This window comes from Silene latifolia, chromosome Y, assembly GCF_048544455.1.
Source record: "Silene latifolia isolate original U9 population chromosome Y, ASM4854445v1, whole genome shotgun sequence".
Classification (NCBI taxonomy): Eukaryota; Viridiplantae; Streptophyta; class Magnoliopsida; order Caryophyllales; family Caryophyllaceae; genus Silene; species Silene latifolia.
Genome location: NC_133538.1, coordinates 429,831,787 through 429,844,236, shown reverse-complemented (window position 1 = coordinate 429,844,236; position 12,450 = coordinate 429,831,787). Strand labels below are relative to the sequence as shown.

The 12,450-nt window shown below is 43.7% G+C and overlaps 1 protein-coding gene across 1 annotated transcript; it reads right to left on the bottom strand.

Annotated features, from left to right (window-relative positions):
* Window positions 1-10,110: 10,110 nt before the first annotated feature.
* Window positions 10,111-11,555, bottom strand: LOC141632545 (uncharacterized). The gene is made up of 2 exons (XM_074445085.1): window positions 10,272-11,555; window positions 10,111-10,218 (listed from the first exon to the last, which is right to left on the bottom strand). The coding sequence occupies exons 1-2, from the start codon at window positions 11,553-11,555 to the stop codon at window positions 10,111-10,113; spliced, it is 1,392 nt and encodes a 463-aa protein (XP_074301186.1).
* Between the last annotated feature and the right edge of the window lie 895 nt (window positions 11,556-12,450).

Below are 12,450 nucleotides of genomic sequence, written 5' to 3'. Positions count from 1 at the left end.
GCTAGCTGGGCATCCTTGATCCCAACTTTTGGTGCCTCGTCGACCACCATAAGATAGACACAACCACCTTCCTTTAAGACTTCACCAACTTCTTGCTCACTTGCAAACATGGTCATGCTTGCGGTTCTCCTTTGTGGGGTGCCCAAAGAACGGACAGCACTAGGTGTCATCGGTCTTAGAACAAGCTTCTTACCCTTGTCGACCAATTCATATTCGTTGCTTCGGCCACGGTGTATGACATTGCGATCGAATTGCCACGGACGCCCCAAGACTATGTGGCATGCATCCATTGGCACTACGTCACACAAGATATTGTCGTCATAGGAGCCCATTGTTAACGCCACTTTGACTTGTTTGGTGACCTTCACCTTGTTCCCGTCATCAAGCCAATGTAACGCATATGGTTTGGGATGAGGTATGGTATCCAATCCCAACTTGTCCACCATCTTTGTAGAAGCAACGTTGGTACAACTCCCTCCATCGATGATTAGGCTACACCACTTGTCCTTCACTTGACACTTGGTGTGAAAAATATGGTTCCTTTGTTCTGCCTCAATTGGTGTGGATTGAGTCTGTAAAGCACAGAGAACTAAAGCACAATCATAGTTAGAAGCGTCATAAGTTTCGACATCTCTATCGTTCCCCTCCTTTTCTTTTTCTTCGAAGTTGAACACATCACCCAATCGTTCTTCTTCATCATACAACTCGTCTCGAACTGCAATAGCTTCCCTTAGTGCAATGTTTGTCTTATTTGGGCACGCATTCTGAAAATGCCCAAATCCTTGGCATTTGAAACACTGTAATATAGATAAACTTGTCTCCTTAAGAACGGGTATCTTGGGAGCGGACTCAGGGGTGGAAATCGTCTTAGGTGTAGTCTCAACCGTACGACTACTCGGACTTCCCCTTGATTGTCCATTGCTCCTCCAGCTTCGACTACCCACACCATGAGTTGGGGTGAGCTTGGCCTTCCCCTGAGCTTCGACCTTGAGACATAGATTACACAAGGAATCGAAGTCAGCATAAGATTGTAATTCAACTGAATTGGCTATGTTACGATTTAGTCCACGAAGGAATCGAGCCATCTTCAAGTCTTCACTTTCCTCTAATCCTCCCATCAAAGTAAGATTTTCAAACTCATTTATGTAATCTGAGACACTGCTCCTCTCATGAGTCAACTCAGCAATCTTGCGATATGTTGTGAGCCTATACGTGGCTGGGACGTATCTCTTGCGTAGCTTCCTTTTGAGAGATTCCCAAGAGGATATATTTTCCTTTCCTGCCCGGGCACGTTTTACCTTAAAGCCTTCATACCATAGGGAGGCTCCACGACTTAGTTGTAGAATGGCGTACTTGCAACACTTCTCGTCATCCAGGTCCTTGAACTCAAACATCCGTTCAATTTTCCTCTCCCATTCGAGGTAATCCTCGGGATCCGTGCCTCCCACAAACTCGGGTAGTTCACTTAATTTGAATTCTTCTCGACTTTGTTCACCTCGACGTGGTGTTCCACGTGGGCTAAGTTCCGAAAGATTTTGTAGTGTTTCTATAAGACTTTGAAGGAGATTAGGATTATCGGGATCCATATCGACTTTTTTTTTTGATGAACAGTACCGGACGTGAACAGTAACCTTTTTTTTGGTGTGAAGAAATGGATCGTCTCGATTAATGGAAATCAAGAGCCGAAGCTCTGATACCACAATTGATGTTAATCGCAACCGGAAGTCTTAACTTGTAGTAGCAAATAGACGAAGGATCCGAATGCACTAGGTGCAACCCGATCAATCCGTATATTCATAGCGAGATTTGAATGAAAAGGAAGGGATATTTGTCGTAGCTAGACTTATAGCTACGCCAATGGGTGAATTGTTTGATACTCGTCAAACAATCCGACTTAAACTTAGGATCACGTCTCTCGTTCAAGCAAGGTGCGAAATCGCGTTTCGACCTCTTAAGCAAAACTACTCGTGTAACAACACAAGAAGACAAGACAAGTTTTAGAGAATACTCTCAAGTTTTTACTTCAAATTGGATGATAAACAAATGAGGACTAAAAGCCTTATATAAGCCGAAATCCTTGATGCCTAAGGCTAGTCTTTAATGCCTTGTTGTGAATTCTAAGCTATGTGGAAGAACTAGGGAAGACTAAACCAAAAACTAGGTAAGACCTTTGTAAAAACTAGGCTATGACAAAAACTAGGTGAGCTTATTCCATGCATTTGGTCTTGCCCATTTTCGAGGTCCATCCCTTGCTCCACACGGTTTTACCCGTCCCATTGGCGGGTGATCATGCACTTTTCTCGACTCTTATTCGAACCGATCCATGCTTGGTGACTCGGGTTGTCTTGGTTGCTTGTTTCGAGAATTATTTCATCAAGGTGATTTGTATTCACATCAGGACCCTACCTTAGATGCCTACAGGAAGAATCTCAGGCTGTTTTGCATGCTCTCCACATTGGAGAATGTGGAAATCATGCAGGGGGCAAGAGCTTTTCCAACAAGGGACTGAGGCAGGGATACAAAACCACACCTAAGGTCGCAACAGGACAAACCCCTTTCAATCTGGTGTTTGGAGCTGAAGCAGTTATTCCATTCGAGGTCAAGGTCCCAACCCATAGGTAAGGATGCTAAATTTTAAATAAAGTACTTTGGTTTATTTTACTTTGTTATTCACTACCTCGGGCAACCGAGATGGTAACAGTCCTATTTATTTGGGAATGTCTTTCTAAAGGCTCCTTAATAAATAGGGGTATTACAATTGGTATCAGAGCTACTGGTTCTTTCTTGGTTAGGTGTTGACATCGTCATATCTTAGAACCGCCCATTTTAACTTTTGAAACTTTTCTTAATTTTTAAGTTGTCATTTTATTCATTTTGAAAAATTTACGTTCGGGGACGAACTTTATTTTTAAGGAGGGTGGAATGTAATACCACTCAATATTTAAAGTATTGTTTTTGATTTCTAATATTAAACTTCGGGGACGAAGTTTCTTTTAAGAGGGGAAAAAATTTTATAATTTATAATTTCTATTTTTAGTTAGTATATTTTAAAGTTTATAATTTATAATTTCTATTTTGAAAGTATTTTTTTTGATTTCTAATATTAAACTTCGGGGACAAAGTTTCTTTTAAGAGGGGAAGATTGTAATATGCCAAATATTTTAAAGTTTATAATTTATAATTTCTATTTTTAGTTATTATATGATTTTTAGAAAGAAAAAAAAAGTGGTTTATAAACCCTCTTTTTTAGTTTTTTCTCTTGTCCCCATTTAAACCCTCTTTAAGTTATATTACTAATTTGTTTCATTAGCTCGGCAGCCGCCATCTCTTGCCCTTCTCTACATTCACCATCTATTTGTAAAATCCATCAAATTAGTGCCGTCATCATCAAACCTCATTGATCATTAATTATTTAGTAACTTTCCTATATTTCTGTGCGACCATTATTTCATATTGGTCATTCCTTTCCACTTCTCTTTGTACTTCTGTGACTTGCTCGTCAATTTGTCCCTTCATCTAAGGTAACACGATTCTACCGATCCTAATATTATTATTATTATTCGAGGTTATATGTATATGTGCTTTTGTTATGGTAAAAATTCACCGGTTACGAATTAATTATGTGAGTGATAGTGATTAATCTAATGCCAATTATGATTTGGATGCAATAATAACAATGAACGAAGAAAAGACGAAATGAAAGAGAATGACACGGAGGATTTTTGGTGACGCGGAAAACCCGGTGTGGGAACAACCGCGGGGGGAACCGGAATCCCACCAACTTTGCACTATAATCAAGGTTTAATATGCAAGTAAGGAAATACAATTATTTTTCTAGAGAACTATTGCCAAGTGTAGATGGGAATTTTGAGGAATGATGCGTTGCTTGAGGTAATTTTCGAATGCCCTTTGAGCGTTGCCCTCCTCTCGTTTATATAGCTGCCAGAATCAGACTTAGGGTTTTTTCAGCTGCCTCTGCTTTTGTTCCTGAATATCAGGTCAACTCCCTAAAGAATAGGGGTTGGTTGTTGACTCAATTTCTTTCCTCTTTTGCACGTGTGTTTTTACCTTGGCCCATTTGTGTTTGTTTGCTTTTTGATCTTGCGGCTCTCCTTACGCCACGTCAACGATCCCTTCCTCTTTCCATCTACCAATAATCTTCTGCCACGTCAGTCATGCAAATAAGTGCTATTTTATCCCTAACAATTGCCCCCAAATTTCCGTCTCAAATATTTTTACGCGGGAATTTCTGTTTGCGATGCGGAGAACTGACGAAGTTGGGCAGTTATCTCTGATGATTATAACTCCCCCACTTGTGATAACACACCGCCACTTTCCCACTTCCCCAAGAACTCTCTCCTCACTCTAACTCCTCATTACTCCCAACCTCCCTCTTTATTTAATTCCTCGGTAACCTCCCTCCCTTTCCTATTCCCCTTATTATTACTCCTCTAACCTCTCCTTCCCTCAATCATACTTCTCCTTTTTCCACCCGTTACTCAGATACTCCGTCTTTCTTTTTCTTGTTTCCCTTCTTGCTTTCTTTCTTCGTGTTAATATGTCACAAAAAAGTGCTTCTTCGACTTCCGCCACGGATCCCTTGGCGCCGCCTGACCTTTTCCTCTCCGGTGGTGTTCTCTCCGCTAAGCATTCTTGTGATTCCGACTTTACTCCGGAGGATCTTGCTTACATCAGGAAGACATTCGGGTTTTCCGATCATGTGGTGTTCCATATCCCAACTCCTGGTCAAAAAGCCAACTCCATGAGGGAGGGATGGATATGTTTGTACGAGTATGCCTTCTGTCTGCATCTGAGGTTTCCGTTTCCTCCTCTGATTCGAGAGTTTCTGAAACTGAATCATTTGGCTATTTGCCAAGTAGCTCCGTATACCTGGCAGACTTTGCTTGCTATTGATGTTATGAATAACTGTTTTGGTAATGAAATCGGTCTCTCGGACCTTGCCCACCTATTTTCGGTCAGATCCTTTAGCCGGGGCCTGGTGACCATCCAGGTTCGAGACGGGGAACATAATTGCATTATCTTTCCTGTGAAGCCGGATGATAGCAAGTGGTTTACCCATTTCATTTTCGTGAAAGCAGATACTCTTCCTCCTCCCACCGACTACATCGTCAGTGCCTGGCGGTCAACTCATGGTACTTGCATGCTCTAATTTCTGGGTATTTTTCTTTGATGCTTATATTTCCTTACTTGGTTCTTTATGCAGATCTGTGCCATTTGCCTCCATCTTCCGAAGAGGTTGCGTCCCTCTCCAAATTTTTCGGTCCACCCCCTGAACACAGGACCTTTCCAAACCTGGTTCAGGACTCTGCTTCTGCTTCGAAGGAGGAGGAGATAGCAGTCGAGGAGAAAGAACACTGTGAATCAATATCGACCGGTGCGTTGTCTTATCCTTTTTTACTGTGTTCTACCTCTGAAAACTTGATACTTTTCTGGTTCTGACTTGGTTTTCCTTGCTTCCAGGTTCTACAAAATCTAAAGTTTCACTGACTGACATTCTAGCTCTGAGAGAGAAGAAGCGCACCGAGAGTGCTCCCAAGCCTGTCGAGAAGAGAAAAGCCACTACTGCTACTAGTTCTGGAACTCGCGCGAAAAGAAGGTCTGCTGCTGCTGGTCAGACCCAGGAGCATGTTCTCATCGAAGTCGCTCCTCTAGTTATGAGGCCTCCAGTCCCTGGGTATATTCCCTCTGCTTCTGGAGATTTTCCTGCTTCCAAATCTGCTCCGGCTACTGGTTCTACTCCTGCCTCCGGATCTGTCCCTGCTTCTGGAGTTGTCCTGGCTTCTGGAGCCATTCCTGCTTCCGGAGCTGTTCCTGCTTTTGGGGCCACTTATGCTTTAAGAGCTGCCCCTACTTCTGAAGCCACTTCTGCTTCTGAAGTTGTTGCCTTTACATTTCCGGAGGATTTTGGTAAGGCCAAATCCGAGCGTAATCTGGGTCTGATGGATCAGATGTTGTTCCCTGCCCCCGAGTCTGCATTGGGAAAAAGGGCCTTATGTAACCTGGTGGATCGTGCTGCTGAACACTCCTTTGAGGTGAATATACGCTGACTGCTTCAAGCCTTTTTCTCTTTTTGTTTTCTTTTTTTTCACACTCTGTTATGGCTTGGCAGTCCTTCTAGAGGTCTCTATTTCTGAGGAGGAAAGTTCCTCTCCTGGAGGCTAAGAAGGCGGAGCTCCTGAAGCAGACAAAGGTAGCTGAGGAGAGAAAACTCAAAATCCAAGCTGAATTAGACAAGTCCCAGAATCAGCTGCTGGAGGAGGCTGCTTAGAAGCAGAAGTTGCAGAGCGGTCTTTCTGATGCTGAAGGACGGATTTTTGGTGCTGAAAAGAGTGCTGCTGAGGCTAAGCAATGTGCTGCCGAGGCCATAAAATCTGCAGTTGATGCTGAGAAATGTGCTTCTGATGATGAGGCTCGTGTTTCCCAGATTCTGGAAGAGAAGGTCTCCCTGGCTTCCGAGGTGCAAGTGCTAAAAGAGAAGAATGTTGAGCTTGGGGAAACTTTAGTAAATGCTCTTACTTATGCTGCTCTGGAGACGAAGATCGGGTGCATAAAGGCGTTCTAGAGTGGAGAGCATTTGACTTGGTACTTGGAAGCTGAAGAGGAGAAGCTTGCTGCTGATTTTCCTAATGGTCTGAACCTGGATCTGCTAGCTGGTATGGTGGGAGCAGGCGTTGCTTCTGTTGATGATCCAGGTGCTGAGCAGGAGGTGACTTCTCCTGCTCCTGACACCTAGGCAGCTGCTTCTGAGGCTGTGGATCGTAATGATATAGATTAGCTTTTCCTGCGTCTGAAAAACTTTTATCATACTTACTTAGTTTTTGGCCCTGTGGGGCGTAACATTTTAGTTTCATTTTGAACAGTTTGGTGTATTTTGGTCTGGTACTGGGGCCAGACATATTTTGCTTTTGAACTTAAGTATTATCTGCTGGATATATCTTTGTGTCGTACCGTTTCTGATGCTTTGATTTGTGCATGCACGTCGTTTATTTGGCCATCGTTGTCTGATTGCTGGCTACGGGCTCTAGTATGCCCACTCGTTCAGAGAAGCCAGGCTTGCGTTGGTGGTAATGCATCGCGGGAGGCTGACTATCCCGGTTGTACGTGCTTAGCCATGGACACACGCCTTCTGTAGTGAATACAGACCCTGCCAGATTAGTTTGCATTTTTATTCACTTGGCCATTTATTTGAAAGAAATTTATAAAAAGTAATTTCTTTACTCAAAACATTTAAAGTGATTTATAACTTGACAAATTTTTAGAATCATAGTCAAAATATATGTAAGGTTATTTCAGAACCAGTGAATGTTAAAATCCATATATGTGCAAAAAATTTCAGAACAAAAAAATGTCGAACTTAGAACATTTTGGGAATCAAAAGATGTTTAAATTCAGAACAGGTGCAAAAATTTTCAGAACCATAAAATGTTAAAATCCGAAAAAAATTTCACAACCAGAAAAATATTCAGAGCCAGAGAAATATTTAAAGCAATATCTAGAACCTGACTGAGCTGTATCTGGTATGCTGAGTACCCAGTTGCTGACCATGCTGGTGACTTAGGTGAAATACTTTTTCAAGTGGGTGATATTCCAGGATCTGGGAACCAATTTACCTTCTATAGTCATGAGTCGATAAGCTCCGTTTCCAACTATGCTTTCCACTTGGTATGGCCCCTCCCAATTGTAGGCGAATTTTCCCGCTTGCTAGTTCTTGGTATTCTGGAAGACTTTTCTCAGGACCAGATCTCCTACCTGCAGGGTTCTTACTTTTACATTCCTGTTATAGCTTCTGGCCACCTTATGTCGGTAGGAAGCCATCCTGATCTGGGCGTTGGTTCTGAGTTCATCTATCGTGTCCAGGCTGCTTGCCATTTCAACCTGATTCCGGTCTTCTGTTATGCATCTGTACCTGTGGGTTGGGACCCTAACTTCGGATGGAATGACTGCTTCTGCTCCGAACACCAGGCTGAAGGGGGTTTGTCCCGTTGCAACCTTGGGCGTGGTTCTGTCGGCCCAGAGAACCAGAGGCAGGTCTTCTGCCCACTTGCCCCAAATTTCTTCCAGCTTCTTTTTCAAGTTTTCAACGATGATTTTATTGCTGGATTTGGCTTGTCCATTGGACTGGGGGTTCCTAGGAGTGGATTTCTGCAATGAAATATTCCACCTAGCACTAAAAACTTCTGTCTTATTTCCAATTAACTGAGATCTGTTATCACATATAATCTCAGATGGAATGCCAAACCTGCATATAATATTGCGTTTAATAGAAGATATAACCTGGGTTTCTGTAACCTGGGAGGATGATTCTGCTTCTATCCATTTGGAGAAGTAGTCCGTCATGGCGAGCATATAGATTTTGTTTCCCGGTGCTCTGGGTAGTAGTCCTACGATGTCCATTCCCTACTTCATGAAAGGCCACGGTGAGATCACCTGGTGTAGAGGCTCTGCTATCTGGTGGCTGACGTGGGCGTGCCTCTGATAAGCGTCACATATTTTTGAGAACTCCATGGCGTCTTTGCGCATTGTGGACCAGAAGTATCCCTGCCTCAGTGCCTTGTTGGACAGGCTCCTGCCCCCTGCATGGTTTCCACATTCTCCACTGTGGAGAGCATGCAAAACAGCCTGAGATTCTTCCCGATCCAGGCATCTGAGGTAGGGTCCAGCGCGGGACTTCCTGAATAGGACATTATCGATTAGTATGAACCTGGATGCTTTCATTTTGAAGCTCCTTACCTCCTTTTTGTCTGCATGGTTTCCACAAGTTTTTCTAGTGACGTGTACCTGGTCTCTGCTGGAAGCAGAGACTTATTAACGTAATATACTGGGTGCTTTGATCCTTCCTATTCTCGCACTAGTACTGCACTAACTGCTACTTATGTGACTGACAGGTACAGGAATAGTGGCTCTCCTGGTTCTGGCTTCGACAGGAGTGGTGGGGTGCTGAGATAACGTTTCAGCTCTTGAAATGCTTTCTCATGATCCTCCGTCCACTCGAATATTTGGCTCTTTTTGAGTGCATAATAAAACAGCTTGCATCTGTCTGAGGAGCTGGATATAAATCTGTTTAGGGCTGCCACTCTTCCAGTCAGGCGCTGGACGTCTTTCGGTTTCTGCGGTGACTCCAGCTGCAGAATTGCTTTGATTTGTTCGGTGTTGGCCTCTATCCCCCTCTGGGTCACCATGTACCCCATAAATTTTCCACTGGATATTCCAAAGGTACACTTTGTCGAATTCAGCTTCATTTTATATTTTCTGAGGGTATTGAAAGTTTCCGCCAGATGCTGGTGATGCTGCGAAGCCTGCTTTGATGTGACGACCATATCGTCTATGTATACTTCCATAGTTTGGCCTATTTGCTCTTTAACCATCATGTTTACCAGCCTCTGATAGGTAGATCCTGCATTTTTCAGTCCAAAAGGCATGACATTATAATAGTAGATACCTCTCTCGGATCTGAATGCTGTCTTTTTCTGGTCACTGGGGTCCATCTTTATCTGGTTATATCCGCTCCACGCATCCAGGAATGTCAGCATCTCGTGACCTGCGGTAGCATCCACCATGGCGTCTATGTGTGGTAGTGGGAATGGATCTTTTGGGTAAGCTTTATTTAAATCCGTGAAATCGACGCAGACCCTCCACTTGCCATTCTTCTTCGGAACCACCACCACATTAGACAACCATTCTGGATATTGTCCCTATCGAATCTTTCCTGCAGCAAGCAGGTTATCTACTTCCTAGTTTATAACTTGGTTCTTTTCAGAAGCAAACTTTCTTCTTTTCTGCTGCACAGGTTTATAACTTGGATCCACACTTAGCTTGTGAGTTATCACACTTCGGTCTATCCCTATCATATCATTATGTGACCAAGCAAAACAATCCATGTTAGTTCTCAACAACCGAACGAGTTCCTCGCAAATGTTACCTGTACATTCTGATCCGACAAGCACAGTTCGTTCTGGATACAGTGCATCCAGGATGACTTCGTCCAGTTCTGCCTACTGAGGCTCAATATACTCGTCCTGGATGCGTTGGATCTGTAATTGCTATGCAGGAAAGCGGGTTGTTGACTTCAGAGCCACTTTATAGCAATCCTTAGCTTCTTCCTGGTCCCCACGTATCTCTTGCACCCCCTAAGGCGTTGGAAACTTCAGACACTGGTGGTACGTTGAGGGAATTGCTTTCATCTCGTGGATCCAGGGCCTGCCAAGGATCACATTGTAAGTAGAGGGTCCGTCAATAAGCAGATATCTTACCTGCTTGTTTACACCTCCGGCATAGGTCGGGATGACGATTTCTCCTAGGGAATGCTTTGTTTCGCCAATGAAACCAACCAAGGGGACCGCCTTCTTTCCTAGATCGTTCTCGGTGAATCCCATGCCTTTGAGTATCTCTAACATGATCAGGTTGACGGAGCTTCCGGTATCCACCAAGATCTTTCTCACCTCGCAATTTCCTTTGGGGAGCGTGATGATTAGAGCATCGTGGTGCTGTTCTGGAGCAGAACATGCATATGTTTCGTCAAAAGTAACTGATGGCAGATTCTGGCGGTTGATCCTGTAGGAATTTTCTGGTCTGTCTCCCTTAGTTCTGGTTGAGTGCCTCTTTGCTGCTGAATATGTTAGTCCGCACAGCTCCAATCCACCTGTAATAACATTCACAGTTCTAGTGCATTGACGAGGAGGAGATGGCAGAACCTGATCTGCTGAGTTCACTCTGGTTATGCTTCTGGGTAGGAGGTGATCTAGGTTTCCTTGATCAGAATGGAACTTAACTTCCATTCTGAGGGAATGGCATTCATCGGTGTCGTGGGTGTTGCCGCCGTGGAACTCACACTTCTTGCTTGTGTCCTTTCTGCTGCTGGAGTATCCTTCTGCTGGAGGTTTTGGCCATCTGACTCTGCGTCCCAACTCCTTCAAGGCTTTAAATAACCCTGCAAGATTAGTGGTAAAACCATACTCACTTACCTTCGGAGGCAGATCTGCTTCGCTTTTTCCTTCAGAACTTCCAGAAACTTTGTTCACGCTCTTGTTGTAGGGTTTGGGCCTTTCACTCCTCTTTTCTACTGGAGCTTTTCTGGATACTGGGTCTGAATCATAGACGCCTCTGATGGGTGCAGAGTCTTCCTCCAATCGCATGACAGCAATTGCCTTTGACTGTACTTCCTCAAAGGTGGTGCAAGGGTGCTTCGTCAGGTCCTTGTAAAGATTTGAATCCTGGTGCAGTCCTCGGTGGAAGGCTTGTATAGCGGTTGCTATATCACATCTCGGGATAGCCACCTTCTCTTTGTTGAACCTGTTCAAGTAATCACGGGTGGACTCCTCGAACCCTTGCACTATCCGGTAGAGGTCACTGGTCTGATTCTCCGGCTTTCTGCTGCTGGCAAACTGCTGATTTAATGCATTGACTAGGTCGGCGAAGTTGGTTATGCTCTTGTTGGGCAGGCCAACAAACCACTGTAGAGCTGCTCCAGATAAGGTTGATCCGAAACCTTTACACATACAAACTTCCTTTAAGGATCCAGTTGCGGCTATCACCATCATTTTCTGCTTGTAGTGGTTGATATAATCGAGTGGGTCCGTGGTTCCGTCATAAAGCGTCATGGCAGGCGGCACACATCCGTTAGGAACACCGACTAGGGCTATGTCGTCCACGAAAGGTGAGTGATACCCGTCGTTGTGAGTACCAAAGATAAAATTTGTAATTCCTATTAAGACTAACCTAGGCTAGTGGTAACAGGGTCGAACCACAAGGAGGCAGATGTAAATTCTAGTTGATTTATATTCAGTCTAAGGTAACAATTGTGGGGGTTTGAGTTGAGATGGTCTATAGCTAAGAACAGATAAAAAACTAAAAAGACGGTCTAACAGATAAAGAAGGGGTACTAGGATGATCGGTTCATTATAGGTTGGTGACAAACAAACTAAGTCGGTCCGAGTCAACACGGTGAGGCGGGAAATAAAGAGGTCCTCTCGGTCCACTCTTAACAAATAGCATCTTTCGATCTCGCTATAGGTCCCTAATATCACTAATACTAACTTTCGTTCTGAAAAGTGACTAACGGTCTAAACTATACCTATCTTTCGATCTTAGCACAGTTTAGTCGATTCAATTGATGGTGTAACAACTTACCCTATCCTTCGATCTATTGGGTCAGTCATAAATTAGGTATCTAACTGGTCGCATGCATTCGATTCGTTAAATACAACAATTAAAATCAAATAAAACGAAAGGTAACCTCACGAGGTCAGTCGATTGACCGGGTAAGGTGGTCGATCGACCAACACGCGGGTCAGTCCGTGTATAATCTATTGCAGCCTATGCCATAAATCGCCTACATCCTAGCACTATAGAATTAGCTACTCATGCTAAGGGTAGAAATAACAACATAAACGATAAAGCTAACTACTGAATTCATGCATAAAACAGTAAAAT

Coding starts and splice junctions, on each gene's coding strand:
- LOC141632545 (XM_074445085.1), bottom strand. CDS start 11,555: ATGGTGATAGCCGCAACTGGATCCTTAAAGGAAGTTTGTATGTGTAAA. Junction 10,219..10,271: donor CCGGAGGTGTAAACAAGCAG/GTAAGATATCTG, acceptor GATCCTTGGCAG/GCCCTGGATCCACGAGATGA.